Source organism: Hypanus sabinus, chromosome 2 (assembly GCF_030144855.1).
Source record: "Hypanus sabinus isolate sHypSab1 chromosome 2, sHypSab1.hap1, whole genome shotgun sequence".
NCBI classification, from domain to species: domain Eukaryota; kingdom Metazoa; phylum Chordata; class Chondrichthyes; order Myliobatiformes; family Dasyatidae; genus Hypanus; species Hypanus sabinus.
The window spans coordinates 66,629,679-66,650,047 of record NC_082707.1 but is presented as its reverse complement, the minus strand read 5'-3'; the positions used below and the strand labels follow the sequence as shown (position 1 = coordinate 66,650,047).

General features: G+C 40.2%; 2 protein-coding genes across 2 annotated transcripts in view; both read left to right on the top strand.

Moving 5' to 3' along the window:
- Nucleotides 1–4,013, top strand: part of acsl3a (acyl-CoA synthetase long chain family member 3a) — a 72,972-nt gene extending 68,959 nt beyond the window's left edge. Inside the window, exon 15 of the mRNA XM_059947631.1 lies at nucleotides 1,347–4,013. Within this exon, the coding sequence (XP_059803614.1) occupies nucleotides 1,347–1,504 (158 nt within the window). The 3' untranslated portion in view covers nucleotides 1,505–4,013. The remainder of the gene's footprint in view (nucleotides 1–1,346) is intronic.
- A 2,605-nt stretch (nucleotides 4,014–6,618) lies between these two features.
- kcne4 (potassium voltage-gated channel, Isk-related family, member 4) lies at nucleotides 6,619–9,131 on the top strand. Its single transcript, XM_059989351.1, has 2 exons — nucleotides 6,619–6,852; nucleotides 7,053–9,131. The coding sequence occupies exon 2, from the start codon at nucleotides 7,093–7,095 to the stop codon at nucleotides 7,525–7,527; it is 435 nt and encodes a 144-aa protein (XP_059845334.1). The 5' UTR covers nucleotides 6,619–6,852; nucleotides 7,053–7,092; the 3' UTR covers nucleotides 7,528–9,131.
- The last annotated feature ends 11,238 nt before the right edge of the window (nucleotides 9,132–20,369 follow it).

The following is a 20,369-nucleotide window of genomic DNA, read 5'->3' as shown; positions in this document are numbered from 1 at the left end:
TTCTACCTACATTGTAGATCCACCCCTCCCATGGACCACAGTTTTTCCCCTCCCACTCAAAATTCTTCTGCTGGTCAAGTGAGATGTGTTGAACTCGGGCACCAGCTTGGCAATACAGACATCAAGGCTCTCAATCCTTTTGGCAGGGAATTGTTTATGCTTTTCACAATTACGGCCAAATTTCTCTCACCCTCCCTCCTCCTGATTGGTTATCTGAACCACAGTGCCACAATAAAATCTGAGTACGAATCAAACTCTTACACTTTTAATCTTGGAGGCTGATTCCTGCAAGCAAGGTATCTTCCATTTGATAGCAAGATTATATGGTGAAAAGCAGTTGTTTTTCCACAAAAGCTGATTTTGGAAATTCAACCATAAAATGTATATTTTAAAGTTCACTGAAGTTGTAAGGCAGTGAATATTTCACTGTCACAAAATTATTTTGGATTTTTTAATTATGTGAATGTTGAAGGCAGGGCCAGCATTTAATATCCACACTTAATTGGCTCTGAACTAAAGGCAGATGAGAGTCGGGCACCATGGTGGATTTGAAGTCACATTAGGCAGGCTGAGTTAGAATGGCAGATTGTATCTCTGTATCTCCAGTTTTTGTAAGCCTTATGTTATTTGCACACCTGTATAGTAACATAACTCACTACACTGAAGGATATTAGTTAAGTAGATGAGTTTATAGTAGGTTAATGCTTATCATCATTACTGGAACTAACTTTAAAAAAAATCAACATTTTTTTAATAATTAAAACTTAATTTCCCCAATTTCCACATTGGAATTTGAATCTGTGCTGTTGGAGCAGTGGTCTAGAACTCTTGACAGCTTCTAAAGTGACTTGGTACCTGAGTGGAAACTGACAGGAGGCCATTGAAGTTCTTTATAGAGCAATTAAATCATTCCGTTTGCCCCTTTTCCTGTGGCCCTGAGAATTGTTTTCCCTCATGTCAATTTTGAAAGTCCTGAATGATTCCAACTTTAAGTAATGCACAATGGGTAGCTTGGTGAGTCGCTTTTTATTGTGCTTAAAGACTTACTTTCTCACATTAATGAATACCTGAGTCATATTGAAAGTAGCTTTATAACCATGCCCTTTCATTAATCCAAATGCCAAGATGCAGTAGGGTAATCAGATTTACGTTTTAAAGATGGGTTAAGCAGTTAAGAAAGGTTGAAGGAATACAGAAATGGTAGGTAGTGGTGGGATCATTCAGAGGATAAAAGCTAACGCTAGCTAACAGGAAGGAAGCAGTTCCTTTTGTGTTATAACTTGTTTTTGTAGATTCAAATCGATATATGTTGTAATTTTAATTACTTGTTTGACGTTTGTTTGCAGCAAAACTGGAGAAATTTGAAATACCATTAAAAGTGCGGTTGAGTCCTGAACCTTGGACTCCAGAGACAGGCCTGGTGACAGATGCCTTCAAATTGAAACGGAAGGAACTCAAAACCCATTATCAAGCGGACATTGAACGAATGTATGGTGGAAAGTAATACCTGCATTCCACACAACCCAAATAAATAGGAATGACTCTGAAACATGATTATAACTGACATCAGAACACAATGTTTTCAAAACTAAGATCTTAGGATTAATCAAAAAGAGAACATCACATTACAAAATAGGTTACCCTGTAGTATTCTTTATAGATATTAACATTTATCCAGGTCAAGATTGCTAAACCATTTGAAACAAAAATAATTTGTTTCTTTGTGTTTGTGTTTATAAATTATTACTCAATTAATGATCCACAAGAACAAATGTAACTACATGATCTCTTGAACCTCTAATACAGTTGTGTTCTAGGTTGTGGAAACGTACAGTTTATTTATTATACATTTGTGCAATGTTTAACTTAATAGGGTTTTAATCAGTGCAGGGCTTAATCTGAAAGGGTTTAAGAAATTGACATAAATATTATTTATAAACGACTTCTGATGCAACTAGCCTCTGGTAAGCTGGGCTGTAAAAATCATTAGTATTGGATATATAGGATAGCCCTGCCTTGTAATTAGTTAAGATAATGGTTTGTGCAATTAGTTTGGGAATAAAAATTGGCCACTGTTATAGCCAGCAATGATGAGTCTTGTTCGAAGTGTTCATGTGATTGTTAGCGGAGTACAGGATTGAACTTGTCTGTGATGTCCTTGCTCAAATATTCTGCCCACACTCACTGATAAATTCCATGCAAGGATTGTGGCCTCTTAGACAAGATACTAGGGTACAAAAGCACTAAGCAGTCAGTATCTTCACGGAAGAATGGGGGGAGGGGTGGAAATTATTCTTGAGGAAAAGCCTAATAAGCACTGACTTCTGTGACATCTGGAACTAAGCTTAAAAAAAATCACATTTTTTTAACACCCTCTTCTGCCTTTTTGTGTATTGTACTGATTCTTTTTATTTGTGGTAAAGTGTTAATGAGGAAATAAGCAAAATCTGCTGTTAACTGCCTCAAAAATGATAAATAGTTTTGCATTTTAGTAAAGCTTGTGCAGTTGAATGTTAAAACACTACAACAGAAATGCATTTGTAGAAGTTCATTGAGAGGATCCACTTTTTAAACAAACCAATTCCGAACAGTTGTTACTGATTTGCCAGGATGGCTTGCTCAATGATCATACTAACATTTCCTCTATGTTCTTGAAGTCCAGTTGTTTGATGTAAGTAAGAACAAAAGGTTTCAGATGCTGGGAAAAGAGATGTTGCCCCTTAAAGTATCCAGTGTATTCAAAGTAGAAATTTGTACTTTTGCCATTATCTGATCATTTTGCCTTGGTCTCCATTTTGTAATTGGCAAAAACCAAAATGCCATTATTCTTGAGTTATGGAAACAAAAAAGCATGTTTTCCTCAAAACTTTCACCTTTACACTTTGCTTGCAGAATTGAGGTATTATGGCTTTAAAATGGACATGCTGAAACATCACCATACATGAGCTGTGACTTTTTAAAAACAAACAAGGTTGTTTTTTTTCCATTTCCTGAATTCATGACTTTCATGTTTGTTGACTAGTGTAAACAGATCACTCAATTTAATTGCAGCTGTAAAATAACTTTTGGAGTTTACATATGATGTAGACAGCTACTTTCACTGTGAGAACAACGTTTGCAGAAAACAGGACCCTCAAAAGAGTAATCATTCAGCCTCTTGCTGATTGTTGACCGTTCAGTTCTCAAGTTGGTTACTGTTAAGAATGCTACTATAAGTTTAATTTTCTTCTGGCTATCAGTTGTGATTTCATGACTAGTAGGTTTGTGTCAATTGTAGTTAAGTAGGTAGAATTTGGAATGCATGTCCATTGATTTATATATAAAATATTGTGAACATTTTTAAAACAATGTAATCATGTTCACAATGAGATGGCTGGGATGGGAGGGGGTTGGTGGTGGGATGACAACAGCTTTTGGAGAAATGAATCCAAGTTATTACTTGTCCTAAGAACAGTGATTCAGTAGCTCAGTACAGTAATGGCAAACACAATTGTAAGTTCATTGTCATGGTGTCTCATTTCACAGGAATGCATTGAACTTGTTTGTTTCATATGAATAAGCTTGTGTTATGTTTTGCGCATGGTTTATCGTTAGACTTTCTAAATGTAAATGTGAGGAGTGGGAAACAAAGGTTAAAATGTATATAAGATAAAACTGCGTACACTTGTGTAAAACAGACTGGTAAAAGTTTGTTCTACTCTACCTTGACTACTGTTCATTTTAAGGAATTATAGTGTGGCACCTGCATTAAATCTTGGTATTTATTGGTTCATTTCTATATGTAAATACCTATGGGACTGTAAATTTAGTGCAAGTTAATTTTTTCTTCCAATTCGTCAATTGTACAGTAATCTTAGTATTTAATGTAATGAATTTCATGACAAAAGTCTAGAAATTTTCAGTGGACTTCCTGCAAACATCTATGTGAACTGCGTTACAAAATATATTCATTTATTTATTTGTATTTGGATATGTTTTCAGTTATAAAATAAAGTTGTAATTTGTGATTTCCACTTTGATTTTGGTTAGTTAAACTGGGATTTATTTTTGAAGATGCAAAAACTTGTGAAATTGTCGGGGGTTTTTTCTTACAAGAGCTCTTCAGTTATATGATATGTAGATCTACTACTGAAATGTGTAAGTGAATGTCACTCCACTCTTCAGGATGGGAGAGAGGCAGAAGAAAGGAAATTATAGGCTATTTAGTCTGACTTCAGTGGTTGAGAATATTGTTAAGGATGTGGTTTCGGGGTACTTGGAGGTGCATGATAAAAATAGGCCATGGTCATCATGGTTTCCTTAAGGAAAAGTCTTGCCTGACAGATCTGTTGGAATTCTTTGAAGCAAACACAAGCAGGAAAGACAAAAGGGAATCAATGGATATTGTGTACTTGGATTTTCGTAAAGTCTTTAATGTGCCACACATGAGGCTGCTTAACAAGTTAAGAGCCCATGATATTACAGGAAAGATACTAGTATGGGATAGAGCATTGGCTGATTGGCAGGAGGCAAAGACTGGGGGCCTTTTTTGTTTGGCTGCTAGTGACTAGTGGTGTCCTTCGGAGGTCTGTGTTGGGACTTTTTTTCGTTATATGTCAGTGATTTGCTGGATGGAATTGATGGCTATGTGGCCAAGTTTGTGGACTATATGAAGATAGATGGAGGGCCAGGTAGTGTTCAGGAAGTAGAGAGGCTACAGAAGAGCTTAGACAGATAAGGAGAATGTTGGTGGGGGGGGGGGGGAGAGGCAGATTGAGTATAGTGTTAGGAAGTGTATGGCCATCTTGCACTTTGGTAGAAGAAATAAGTGTAGGCTATTTTCTAAATGGAGAGAAAATGCAAAAATCTGAGGTACAAAAGGACTTGGGAGTCCTTGTGCGGGATTCCCAAAAAGTTAATTAGCAGGTTGAGTCAGTGATGAGAAAGGCAAATGCAATGGTAGCATTCATTTCAAGAGGGCAAGAATATAAAGCAAGCTATAATGTTGAGGCTTAAAAGAGCACTGCTGAGGCCCCTTGGAGCACTGTGAGCTGTTTTGGGCCCCTTATCTAAGAAAGTATGTACTGATCATGTTCAAAACAGCATGGGGGTGTTCAAAGGAGGTTCACAAAAATGATTCCAGGATTGAATGACTTACCATATGAAGGGCATTTGATGGTTCTCTGCCTGTACTCACTGGAATTCAGAAGAATGGGTGGGGGGGGATCTTACTGAAACCTATCAAATGTTAAAAGGCCTTGATAGAGTGGATGTGGGGAGGATGTTTCCTATGGTGAGGGAGTCTAATTCTAGATGACATACCCTCAGAACAGGAGGACACCCATGTAGAACAGGGATGAGAGATTTCTTCAGCCAGAGTGGTGAACCTGTAGAATTTGTTGCCACGGGCAACTCTAGAGACCAAGTCATTAAGGCAGAGATTGATAGATCCCTGATTTGTCAGGTCATGAAGCATTACCTGGAGAAGCCAGAAGATTGGGACTGAGAGGGAAATAGATCAGCCATGAAGAAATGGAGGAGCACACTCAATGGGCCAAATGTCCTAATTCTGCTTCTGAACCTTGTGGTCTTATTTCAGGGAAAGTGGGGGAATGGGTTTGCTTTGGTTTGATGGTCAAATATTATCCTGCTTGTAATGAATTATTAAATGCTTTGAAATTGTGCATCTTCAGGTATTGTGTTAAATGTTGGCACGCGGGGCAGTTAATTCCAGTATTGAAGTAGCAAGCCACTGGTTAAATGAAAACGTAGCACCCTTCCCCCCCCCCCCCCCCCCCATACCCGTAAAATGTTTAACCCAAACGTCTAGTTCCACGTAGTTTTTAGGTTTATTTACTTATTTGTTCGTGGAGGAATATTAGATTTACAAGAACCTCCGATTTATTAACAAGACATTGCTTATATCAGTGTAATTGTAGTAACTGTTTCAAGAATGAAGTGACCTTTGACTGCAATGTCACAGCAGATTCCCATGAACTACAATGTCTGTTTTAGTGAGATACGCTCTTGATGTGCCCTTAACGCGCGCTCTCACTTCTCTGTTGCCAAATAGTAATTTGCTGTCTGTTTCCAGTAAACTTAAATATAAAAACGGGCGAGAAATCTAGCTGGGGAGACCCTGATAATGATGTTTGATTCTGTTTTTTTATAAATCCATACCAAGAAACTTTGAAATGTTTTTGTTAAAAGAACCTCAAGTTTCCATATTAAGAGCTTGAAACTCTATGTAAATAGTAAATCTGCACCTAACCACGACTAGACCATCTAACAGGATTCCCGCGTTCAGGAATTTGCAGAGAACACGCAGCACGTTATGTGTATTTCCCACTTCCAGTGTGTGTTCCTGCATCTTCACCAGCACAAAAAGCAATGTTTCCAAAATCAGGTTAGGGTTAAAATGTGTGCACAAATTCACGTTCGCAAATTGTGTTGCTATGGGAATTAAATCCTTAAATTTATCAGCGAAACAGCTTCTATTGCCAATGGCAAGTTATTAATTGCAACATTTATAGAGAGGCAGCGAATGAAGTTCTGCACGTTTGTCTATTGATTGTATTTTGCTCTCTCGAATGAACTTCATAAAAGCAAAATTCGCAGGTCACTAGAGCGAGTTTACTGGCAATTTTCCTGCTTAAGTCAAAAGTTCGTCTCGCCCAAAATCTCAGTAAAATGAATCCAGATTCCCTCACTTCAGAGTTAACTTCCCTTGGCACGTGATGGTGCGGAATGAAATATAAAAGTCGGTCGATTGTAAAGAGGGAATTACTGCACACATCACTGAGCTGAACTGTGCTCCAGTTTTTAAACCAATTCAGCCTTCTGAGAAGTTTGAAAGATATTTTATACCGATTGGTAAGTAAGTGCCTTATTGGTAACATTCTATAAAATTAAATGGTGGCTTTGATTGCACATTTTTGTTAATAATCGCTTCAGTGCATGCAAAATGCAAGTCAGTTTTTTTCAGTTTCTTTAATGTTGTACTTTCATTTAAAGAAACACGATACACGGTTTAATTTGAGTAGACCTGATTCCCTGTTAATTGTTTCTACCAGGATCTTCTATTTTATGAAATTGTAGTCCACCGACTTAACGATGTACAATTCCAATGAAACCAACCTCGCTGAAACACGTACACAGACAGCGAAGGCTGCAAGTGACTCCCAGGACAGCCAATATCTGTACATCTTAATTGTCATGTCTTTCTATGGAACCTTCCTCCTGGGAATAGTGCTGTGTTACATCAAGTCAAAGAAGCGGCAGCGGAAAGACGACGCACTTTTTCTGTATGATGACAGGGGAGAGTGGGCTGCACTGAAGTCGTTGCAGATACCCTTGGTGTTCGGCACTTTGCCAGAGAGCGTGGTGCCGTCTTTGTCCTGTGCCGTATGCTCCATGGAAAGTAGCTTGAGCTCGGAGACAGCTCAAGATCTCCAACTCACCTTGGAAGGGGAGGCAGTGGTTGGAAATGAAACTCTGCTCTACAGTATTTCGGGCAGCTCTCATCCGCCGGCTGAAACCCCTTCTTAAAACGATGGAAAAGGAGTTCCAGACGGTGAGCAAGCCCGTGATTTTGGTTACACTGCACATGTGGTGCCTGTCGCACGCTAGTGCTTGAATTAGCCATTACTTCCCAATGGACACTCACAAGAGCACGAACATAACATGAAAGACGTTTCTGCGAATACACCCATTGACTCTTAAAAGTCAAAATCTGTATATTTGGACACTAGTGACGGCGTTTATAAGATTTACGGTAAACATGTTAAAACATTCGATTGTAATTCTCTACAGAATTGCTCTTAAACAGACTGCTACCATTTTATAGTTAATCCGTAGATATGTCTGGAAATAAAGAATTTAAGCAGGAGGGTCAACAAATCAACAAGGCTTCGACTGATGGATGGAGGATCTTCAAAACGCTTACAAATTCTCATTGGCAATTAGCCTGGAAACACTTGAAAATTGAAAATCTTCCGGATGAAACTGGCGTTGGACTTTTGACAAATATTCTGTAAACTATATCATTGCTATTAAATTAATTTGTAAATATTAGGTTAATCTGCAAAACAAATGTAAATATTTATTGTTAAGTGGCATTAAAATATTTGAATTTAAGAATATGATTTATCTATATTCATATCAAATATGAATGTCAGGTGTAATGGAGCTCACGGAAGCATAGTGGTTTACACAACGCTCTACTATACAGACTGCCCAGGTTCAATTCCCACCGCTTTCTATAAGGATTCTCCCCGTGACCGCATTAGTTTCCTCTGGGAACACTGGTTTCCTCACACAGTCCGAAGAACTACTGGTTGGTGGATTAATTTGTCATTGCAAATTGTCCCGTGATTAAACTCGGATTAATTTGACGGGTTGCTGGGTGGTGCAGTTCGTAGGGCAGGAAAGACCTCGTCTATGCTGAATCTCAATAAATATATATCATATAGTCAATGCACAGCTAAATCAACTAAGTTGAGCCCTATCACATTTTTGTTTGCAATATCTGTCCCTGTGCATTACCTACTTGTCCTTGGCATCTGATTCTGAGAGGAAACCAGTTAACCGGAAAAAAATGGTTCAAGGAAGTCAAAAGTAAAGCAATAACAAAAATGGAGGTTAGAGGTGGAGAGGATTTATGAAAGTAAGGAAAGACAATTACTTGAGCAATATCCATGAAGTGATGGATGAGGTCGATACTGGCATTGCCCCAAGATCATAAGCATAATGAATACACGTGCAAATCAATTTTTTGTAAGTACACAACAGCTGAATATTTCTACCTGACCTGTCTATCAAATGGTTGACTATCAGCTCTTTAGGAGATCTATTGTGTGCAGGCTTTATGTGGGAAGCAACCACTGGTTGGTAGGGGCAGATTGCAATAAATGGACTAGCTTCAACTGTTGGAAACTTGTCCTTTGGGCATTATTGTTTTAGAGCAAATTCTTCAAGACGTGTGCTATGAACAATGTGCATTATGTCGACAGATAGGAACAATGATGACTGCACCCTTTTTGAAGTTAGTTTCAATAAAAGCTGAAATACAAATAAAATAGTCTGCAATTAACTTCAATAGTGAAAATTGCAACACGCTCAAAATGCTGGAGGAGCACAACAGGTAAGGCAGCATCTATGGAGTGAAATAAACAGTTAACATTTTGGGTTTCTCTGCCAAGTTCTTCTTTGTTTCTGCACCAGGTTCTTTGTTGCTGCTTTTCATACTGATAGGTGACCATTTGTGATCTGGATTCTTGTTAATAACACTGAATAATATTTATGCATGTGTTTTCTAAAAATTCAGATCCAGGCCAATCTGTATTGTTTTCATTGCTGAAAGGTAATTATTTTCCTTGATTTCTAGTGTTTTACTGTAATCACATTGGCATAACTAATTTGTATTTGCCTACAGTGGATTCCCAAATCCAATACAACTACAAAAAAATTGATTTAGTGTTACAGTGTGGATGAATAAATAGATTATACTAATTGGACATTAAAGCTACATAGATGTTTGCCAGCATTCCTTGGTGGGGACATGTACAACATTTGTAAATCCAATGACTACTCTGTTAGTTTTACATGTTATAACATTCAACCATTACAACACTGTAGGTACTGATTGTAGTGAGAGTGATCCCAATAATTTCCTTTAATTGGTTTTCAACCTTGTACACTTAAATACGCTGAGTAATGAAAAAATGTGCAAAGCCAGGAAAATCTTTTAAGCTTCTTTCTTGATTTTTCCAAACTCCTGGAACATGCAGCTATTGCTTTCTGTGAAATGGCCTTAACACCTCATATGTATCTGGATGATGATGTGTTAAACTTCTCAGATGATGCCAAGATTGCTATCAAAGTTTCCAGTGGGATCTGGGCCAGCTGGGAAAATGGCAGACAGAATATAATGCTGTCACCATATTATTCCATTCCTTTGTAATTCTATAGCTCTCTTAATTTTATTTATTTTTAATTTAGAGATGCTCCGCTGGTATGCTGCACTTTGAGAGCGCATGGTGAATTGTGGGGAACTGAGCAGTGTGAAAGAACAGAGGAATCTGGGAATACAGATGCATCATTCCTTGGAAGTGGCATCACAGCGGACAGAGTCATAAAGAGAGCTTTTGGCCCATTGGCCTTGACAAATCAAAGTACTAATTGCAGTAGTTGGATTGTTATGTTGAAGTTGTATTAGATGTTGGTGAAGCCACATTTAGAGTATTGTAACTAGAATTGCACACAATAGATAGGGTTAATGCAAACAGGCTCTATTCACTGAGGCTGGGTGAGTCTGGGCCTAAAGGTTATGGGTTAAGGGTAAAAGGTGAAATATTGAAGGGGAACCCTAGGGAGAGCTTCTTCACCTGAGTGTGGAACAAGCTATCAGAGGAAGTGGTCAATTGGGTTTGATTGCAGGATTTGAGAGAAATTTAGCTAATTACATAGAAGGAAGGAGTATAGAGGGCTATGGGGCAAGTGCAGATTGATGGGACTAGACAGAACAGTGTTTGGCACAGGCTAAAAAGGCCAAAGGGCCTGTTTCTGTGCACTAGTGCTCTATGACTCTATATCAGTTCAAATGGTAACACTCTGATTTTACTCTTTTTATGCCATGTTTGATATCAATGCTGTAACTGTTGGGACTAGACTTAGTTACAGAACAAACAAAAGTATAGAAATCCAAGGGCTTAGAGACTGGAAAATTCCAGGAAGGATTTAAACGCTGTGATTTATATCCAGATCTGATCAACAAGGCAAACAAACAAAATAATAAAATGTGTGTGTTTATCCATTTATTGCCAATCTTTGGAGACATAAGAGACTGCAAATGCTGGAATCTGGAGCAACAAGCAATCTGCTGGAGGAGCAGCATCTATGTGGGGGGTGGGGGAGAGGCGGAAATATCACTGTTTTGGAGTGAAACATTGCAGAGCTGCAGGATTCTGATTCAAACCTCTAATGTAGGTTCCTCCAGTGGATAGCTCATTACCAGGCACTTGTTGGTACATTTATTTGCCTTTTCTTCTCCAAGTTTTAACCCCTCATAGTTGCTAACTGCCTTACTGACAAGAGGTGCTTTATTGATTTCTTAACTTTTAGGATTGGTTTCATTCATTTAATGTTTAAGCAGTAGATATGGCAATAGGGTACTTCTCAAACATACTGCTTGTCCACTGAGTCTGCTTACGTTTAGTCAAGTCAACTTTTATTGTCATTTCGACCATAAATGCTGGTACGGTGCATAGTAAAAATGAGACAATGTTTTTCAGGACTATGATGTTACATGTCACAGTACAAAAAACTAGACTGAACTATGTAATAAAAAAAACAGAGAAAGCTACACTAGACTACAGACCTACACTGGACTGCATAAAGTGCACAAAAACAGTGCAGGCATTACAATAAATAATAAACAGGACAGTAGGGCAAGGTTTCACTCCAGGTTTCGGGTATTGAGGAGTCTGATAGCTTGGGGGAAGAAACTGTTACATTGTCTGGTCGTGAGAGCCCGAATGCTTCGGAACCTTTCCCCAGACGGCAGAAGAGAGAAGAGATTGTATGAGGGGTGCATGGGGTCCTTCATAATGCTGTTTCCTTTGCCGATGCAGCGTGTAGTGTAGATGTCCGTAATGGCAGGAAGAGAGACCCTGATGATCTTCTCAGCTGACCTCACTATCTGCTGCAGGGTCTTGCGATCCGAGATGGTCTGTGAGCGCTACTCATTTACTCTGAAACCACCATCCATGTCTTCATCTGGAAAGTGCACTGAAACATCAAGAGGGATTGAAAGGCACAATTTCAATCCTTCTTTCTCCCTTCAGACCTCTGAACTGATTTATTTCATTGACGTCCAGGTCAGCTCCCATCTTCCTTCTTTCATAACCCTGAGCTAAGCTCCCCCCCACCAATATTACTATATTTACCTCCGTACTCTCTCTATACCCACAATCATGTTTTAGGCACGGCTCAAATGCCATCTATAAATTTACTGATGAATAACTATTGTTGGCAGAATTTCAGATGGTGATGAGGAGGTGTACAGGAGTGAGGTAAATCAGCTGGTTGAGTGGTGTCGCAGCTATGATCTTAACACCAGTAAGACTAAGAAACTAATTATGGCTTTCAGGAAGGGGAAGCCAAGAGAGCACACAGCAGTCTTCATCAATGGATCAGAAGTGGAAAGGGTGAGCAGTTTCAAATTCATGGCTGTCAACATCTCTGAAGATCTATCCTAGGTCCACCATATTGATGCAAGTACAACAAAGGTGTGACAGGTGCTATATTTCATTAGGAGTTTGGGAAGACTTGATATGTCACCAAAGACTCTCACAATTTTCTACAGGTGTACTATGGAGCGCATTCTAACAGGTTGCACCGCTGTCTGGTATGGAGGGGCCACTGCACAGTATCAATAAAAGCTGCAGTAAGTTGTAAACTCAACCATCTCCATCATAGGCACTAGTCTGCCCAGCATCAAAGACACCTTAATGATGGCATCCATCATTAAGGACCCCCATCACCCAGGACATGACCTAATCTCATTGCTACCATCAAGGAGGAGATAAAGGTACCTGAAGATATGCGCTCAACATTTCAGGGACAGCTTCTTCACCTCTACCATCAATTTTGTGAATGGATAATGGACCCACTACCTCAGTATTGTTTCTCTTCCTCTCTTTTAGCACTGCTTATTTAATTTAATTTTTAAAAATATGTATATACTTTGTAGTTTATAGATTTTATTATTATGTACTGCTGCAGCAAAAGCAACAACTTCACGACATGTGCCAGTGATATTACACCTGGTGATAATTCTGATTCAGTAGTAAAGAAATGGAAGTCAGAGATGTACAGGAGCCTCATTTTCAGCTGCTGGAGGCACAAACTCCAAAATCTCCTGCTTAAGCCTCCTTGTTTAACACTGTTTTGGCTTCTAAATCAGTACTTTAAGTGTATGAATTTGGTCACTCTAACTGTCCCCCTAACTTGCTAGATCTCAAATATTGCTTGATGGGATGCTTTACTGTGTTAAATGAGTTGTATTATTTTTGAATATCTATAAAACTCTTTATATTCAATAAATTACTAAATAACAATTAAAATTGTTAGTAGTTAAAGGTAAGGAATAAAGCTTTGGGGTCAATTTCTGGGGAGAACGTGAATCTAGTTTTACGCCTGAAAAGCAAGGAGTCAGATGTTATGTTCAGGAGGGTTTCTGGTAGGGAGTATTTTGGAGATATGTGAATATAGCAAATATTAACTCAATCATGAGCCAATCTTCATTTTTTAGTGCCGATTGTAAATTGTCAGTAATAAATTTCCAATCTCCCTTGGGATCAATAAAGTATGTCTGTCTGTCTAAATTAAAGTTAAAAGTACACCTTGCACTGTCTGTGGAGCACAGGCTGGCCTATGGACTAAGAGATATGGTTTGCAAAATTTGCATATGCATCAGCCAAACATTAGGCCAATCAGGTCATGCTAATTGGCTTCCATCAAAAGGCAACATTGCGAAGTTATTGCTAACATTGCTAAGCCTTGTCAACCTAAATTATTGAAGTAAATGATGCCATTGTAACCATTGAAGTTGATTTGAATCACCTGCTCTTACCTTTGATCTTAAGGGTATAAATATGTGATGTACTTTGAGTTTGGGAGATTCTACCACAAGTTTCTCCACAAGAATGCCTGCTTGCGATGAATAAAGACATCTACAGTATATGTCATCAGCTTCAGTCCCTTTCCAGTGACTTTGATCACATGCACAACTGTATTAATCCTCACATTCTCTGTTTGTTTTGCACCTTTGTATTTGATTTCGATGGCTCCTCAAATATATGTGTTTTGAGCCTACAACACTGCTTTTATCTTGTTAATGTATGATTTACAATGTCAGTACTGGACATTTACTGACTCATTCTTGAACTAATCGATTTTCTGGTTGCAAACTATAAAGGATATTTTCTATGAAATCACAGTGCTTCTGGAAACTTATGTGGCACTACTCTCTGCTTAAAGATCTGCCCAGCATAGCCCCCACCCCCATCCATGGTGTGCTGAAATCTCAGAGGTCAGGATGATGGTGACCTTGATCTAAAAAGGCAAAGTGGCTTACACATGGGTACAAAACTGGAAATCTGCAATGGCAGACATAAGAGATTCTGCAGATGCCTGAAATCTTGAGCAATATGTACAAGCGTCTGGAGGGACTAAGCAGGTCAGCCAACATCTATGGACGGAAATGAACAGTTGACGTTTTGGGCCAAGGTTTTTCACGAGGACTCAGTTGAGTAAATGTTGCCTTTTGCATTTTGTAACCTATAGTAATTTCTATGTCTTGCACTTTATTCCAATTTGGGATAGGAAAAGTGTACTTGAATTATAAGGAACACACACAAAATCCAGGAAGAAGTCAGCAGGTCAACCAGTCTCTGTGGAGGGAAAAGAACAGTCAACATTTCAGGCCAAGATCCATCAAAAGACAGAGAAAGGGAAAGGAGCATAAGCTGGCGGGAAATAGAACTGCGGGGTCGGTGGGGGGGGGGGGGCGGGGGAGGTAAGCGGGTGAGAGAAGGATGATGAAAGAGAATGTTGTGAGAGCTCAGAGGTGATATGTGTAAGAGGCAAAGGGATGAAGAACAACTATAACAGGAGGGGACAGTATACTATGGAGTAAAAGAAAGGAGGTGGGGAACAAGAGGGAGGTGATGGGCAAGGTTGTGATGGTAGGGAATGGGGTGAGAGGGCCACCAGAATGATAGAAAATGAAGAGTGGGAGGGGAATCAAGGAAAACAGAAGGGAGTGATTGCCAAAAGTTAGAGAAATTAAAGTTGATGCCAACATCTTGGAGACGACCAAGATGGAACATGACTTGCTGCTCCTCTAATCTTCTGGCCTCATTGTAGCTGTTGAGGTGGCTGTAGACAGATATATTGGTACGGGAATGGGAAATGGAATTGGAATGGGTGGCTATGGAGAAAACCTGGCTGTTGTGACAGATGAAGTGAAAATACTTGATGAACTGGTCCCCCAATCTGTGTCGGATCTCACTAATGTAGAGGAAGCTGCATTAGATAAAATAAATGACACCATCAGACTCGCAGATGAATGGCAACTTCATCAGTTTGGGGCCTTGAATGGAGGAAGTGTTGGGGCAGGTGATGCACTTAGCATGGTTGCAGGGGTAAGTGGTGGGAAGGGGAAAAATCTCCAACAGAAGTGGAAGTGGGGGGTAGGGGAACATGGGACAGAAGAATGTTCTTGGTGGTGGGATTCCATTAGAGATAGATGGAGAAATAACAGAGAATGTGGAGAGTTGGAGACAGAGAGTTCAAAAAGGGAAGAGAAGTGTCAGAGATGGATCAAGTTAATTTGAGAGCAGATTGAAAGTTGGAGGCAAAGTGATGAAATTGACAAGCTCAGCATGGCTGCACAAGTGTAGTCATCAGTGTGGCAGAGAAAGTGTTGGGGAGTTTGACCAGTGTAGAATTGTAACATAAAATAAATGCTCAAGTTTCTGCAGATGCTTGAAGTCCAGAGCAACAAACACAGAATGCTGGAGGAACTCAGCAGGGCAGGCAGCATCTATGGAGAGGAATAACAGTTGCTGTTTCAGGCCGCGACTCTTCATCAGATCATAACAAAGGGTCTTGGCCCAAAACATCGACAGCTTATTCCTGTCCATAAATACTACCTCAGAACAGAGAATGTTCATTGGAGACAATAAAAAAGCAGATATACAGTAGCTGGGACCCATATGAGTGCCTATGGATTCACCCTTGATTTGGAGAAAGTGGGTGGAGCTGAAAGGGAAGTTGTTGAGTGTGAGAACCAGTTCCATCAAATGGAGGAGGGTGGTGGTGGAGGGGAACTGGCTAGGTTTGTTGTCAAGAAAAAATGGAGAGGAATAAGGCCTTCCTGATGGGGGATGGAAGAGTATCGGGACTGGATGTCCATTGTGAAAATAAGTTAGTCAGGGCCAGGCTACTGAAAGGTGTTGATGTGATGGAGAGCATGTGAAGTGTCACTGATGTAGGTGGGAAGGGACTGAACCAAGGAGAACAAGATGGAGTCAAAAGATGCGGACACAGTTTCAGTGGGGCAGCAGCCCGTGGATACAAAGATCCTAGCAGGACAGTCAGGTTTGTGGATCTTGGGAAGGACATAGAAATGGGCAATACAAATCAGGGGAACTATTAACTTTGAGACTGTAGATTGGAGATCTCCTGTTGCTTCTTAAAAGGGTCATGATTCAGGGATAAGTAAGAGGAAGTGTCTGAGAGTTGCCATCTGGCCTCAGCAAGACAGAGTGCAGTGCTGTTGTAGTCTCTGTCAGGCTATAACAACGTTGCCCTTGACTGCAGGTTTGGTGGTAAAGTTAGGAGTAAATGGAGGGAATGAAGGGCAGTGCACTTAGAGAGAGGCTGAGATTGGAATAAGTGAGGGGAGTGGTAGTCAAGATGATTGATGTCCTGTTGCCAATTAGAAATGAAAGGATCCAGAGTGGGCAGAAAGCCAGAGCGAAGCATCCAAGAAGAGAAGGAAGGTCAAAGATAGAAGAAGGGTTCATCAGTGGGGTGTGGGGAATCTTTGCCAAAGAAGTAGGCCCAGAGATAGAGACAACAGAAGATGAGCTTGGTGTCTTGGCAGGTACAGAACGGTTGAGGTGAGGGTGCTGGGGGGCAAAGATAAAGCCCTTGCTGATGGCAGAATGTTCTACCTAAGAGAGGGGTCCGAGGGGATGGTGAAGGCATGGCAGAGATTAGAGCTGGTGTCAGGGGAGGGTAGTAGTTTGAAGGGGTTAGAGGAGAATGGGTGGTTAGAGTGTTCAGGGAAAGTGAGGTGGGAGGAAGATAGGGGTTCTAAGATATGAAGAGGGGATGAGGAGTAAAGGGTAGCTTGAGAGACCAGGGTGGTAGGGGAGTAGTGGTGGAAGAGCTGCATCAGCAGAAGTTTGCCACCACTGACTGAGAAAACCTTAGTTTCTCCATACATTTCATGTAAAGAGATGGAGATGAGAGGACTGCTTTCTGACAGGTTCATTTGACATAAATCCTACTTCCTTCTTGTGATGTCTGTTCCTATCTGTCCATAGTTCTAACTCTAAATAATATTCAGTGGGTTTACCCCAGATGTTGTCATGACAAAGAAGTAACGTGGAGAAAGGACAGTGAAGCTAAAATGAAGCTGATCCACCAACTTTAAGTAGCTTCCTTAATTTCCAAACAGCCTCCAAAGACCACTACAGCAGAATTGTGAATTAAGTGTCAAGTAGCTGTGTTGCAGAGAATTAAAAGCCTGTTGGTGAGTAGCCAGTAAACATTGTAAAACATGATCCAGTTTCAACTGTCAGTGCTCCGAACATTAAATAAATCACTCTGTGCACTTCCCATGTGGCAAACATCTGATGTGATCAGAGGAGCAAATTCTGCAAACTGTGCAAAATTATCACAATTCTGTGATTTACACTTAATAATTTTTTGTTGAAAAATTCATAGCACTGTATGGTCTACTTGGTTAGCACATTTTTCTGTACGATAGCTGGAGAGAATTTTATGATTCCATTTTATTCTCATGGGCTAGGCCACAAGTACAAAACTAACCCTCTCGAGGGAATTATTGTTCTCTTTTCTCTTGATTTATCATGTGCCAGAGAGATGAACCATTTTTACTGACTCAAGAGAACAATATGTTCTTCTTTATTACAATGCATAAAGAAATACTGGTAATTTTCACTTCAAGAAACTTTGTATCAAATGATTCACAAAACGGGGCATATTTGTTTTTGAAGAGTACATCCCAGTTGGTAATATTTACTGGCAAAGAACAGCTTGGGGAAGATGGACATTATGCAGCAACAAATCTATAAAGATTCGTTGTTGAGAGCCAAGAAAAGAGAATCTTGGTCTTACCAATAATTCAGTGTGAAATAGAACAAGAGTAATTGTTAGGAAAAGTGGTTATCAAGAAAAAATTACAGAAGCCATTAAACCAACGAGATTACTAGCCACATAAACAAAATATTCTTCAGAATGAAGAGGAAATCTGGAGTTCTGTTCAACTAAATTATATTAATTCCTAACTTTTTAATGCCACATTTGCCACTTGGACTGCCATCAATCAATCATTTTGCCTGCTTGAAAAGGCTGTCTAGAGATCACTTCTGAACTCATGCGAGCCTGTGTTATCGCCTTCGAAAGAGGAAATACACTGGAGAAATTATAAAGTGAACAGGGGATTTATTGACATTTTGCTGTTTCTATTAGAGTGGTACCAGATGAACTGTTTTTCCTTTGGCTTCATATAAGAACATACGAAATAGGAGCAGGAGTAGACCATCCAGCCCATCGAGCCTGCCCCGCCATTCAATAAGATCATGGCTGATCTGTCCATAAACTCAGCTCCATCTACCTGCCTTTTCCCCATAACCCTTAATTCCCTTACAATGTAAAAATCTATCGAACTTTATCTTAAATATATTTAGTGAAGAAGCCTCAACTGCTTCCCTGGGCAGATCATTCCACAGATTCATTACTCTCTGGGGGAAAAACAGTTTCTCCTCATCTCCATCCTAAATCTTCTCCCCTGAATCTTGAGGCAATTTCCCCTAGTTCTACTCTCACCTACCAATGGAAACAACTTTCCTACTTCTATCTTATCTACCCCTTTCAAAATTTTGTAAGTTTCTTTAATATCCCCTCTCATTCTTCTGACTTCCAGAGAGTATAGTCCCAGGCGACTCACTCTCTCCTCATAGGTTAACCCCTTCATCCCTAGAATCAACCTGGTGAACCTCCTCTGCACTGCTGCCAAAGCCAGTATATCCTTCCTCAAGTATGGAGAGCAGAACTGCACACAGTACTCCAGGAGCGGCCTCACCAGTGCCCTGTATAGTTGCAGCATGACCTCCCTGCTCTTGAATTCAATCCCTCTACAATGAAGGCCAACATTCCATTTGCCTTCTTAATAACCTGTTGTACCTGCAAGCCAACTTTTTGTGATTAATGAACAAGCACTCCCACGTCCCTCTGCACAACAGCATGCTACAATCTTTCACCATTTAAATAATAATCTGCTCTTCTATTATTCCTTCCAAAGTGGATGATCTCACATTTACCAATGTTGTATTCCATCTGCCAGACCTTGGCCCACTCACTTAACCTATCTGTATCCCTCTGCAGACTCTCCAGATACTCTGTACAATTTGCTTTTCCACTCAGTTTAGTGTCATCAGCAAATTTTGCTACACTACACTCAGTCCCCTCTTCCAAATCATCAATGTGAATGCTGCGGGCCTGGTACCAACCCCTGTGGCGCCCCACTCACCACTGACTGCCAACCGGAGAAACACCCATTTATAACACCTCTCTGCTTTCTATTGGTAACCAATCCACTATCCATGCCAATACACTTCCGCTGACTCCATGCATCCGTATCTTATTTATAAGTCTCTTGTGTGGCACCTTATCGAATGCCTTCTGGAAATCCAAGTATACGACATTCACCTGTTCCCCTCTATCCACTGCACTCATTATGTCCTCAAAGAGCTCCAGTAAATGTTGCAATGAATGAGGTGAACCCAAGTGCAGGACACAGGCACAGAGATTTAGTTAGGAATCAGATGTGAATGGCAAACAGGCGGGAGAGCAGGAAGGCAGGAGACAGGCAGAATTTATCTTGAACAGAGCATAGAAAGGGAAACGGCAGACAGAGCTCTTCTCAACAAGGAGAGATGGAGTTACGCAGGGAACCCTCAGTGCTGAAGTAAAACTTTAGAAGACTTATCTTGACGCAGTGAGGCTGGGTTTCACAGGTAAACCTTGGAACTGAAGTAGAACTTAGAACACACAGTCCTAAGCGGCCAGGAAATGTTAATCACCACACAGGCAAAACTAACAATCTGACAACTAGTGATTGAAATGCTGGGGTTCTTATGCTGCAGGTCCTGATGGAAACCAGGTGTGCCTTCATCAAAAAGAATTAAGAGAAAATAGGGAATTAACGATCTGGACTGTCACAGTAAGTTTGTCAAACAGGACCTGCCCTTTCTGAATCCATGCCACATCTGTCTAATGGAACCACTCCTTTCTAAATGTTTTGCTATTTCTTCCTTAATGATAGCTTCAAGCATTTTCCTGACTACTAATGTTAAGCTAACTGGCCTATAGTTGCCCATCTTTTGCCTACATCCTTTTTTAAAAAGAGGCATGACATTTGCTGTCTTCCAATCCACCAGGACCTGCTCAGAGTCTAGAGAGTTTTGATAAATGATTAGCAACGCATCTACTATAACCTCCGCCAATTCCCTCAGCACCCTGGGATGCATCCCATCAGGACCAGGGGACTTATCTACTTTCAGGCCCTCTAG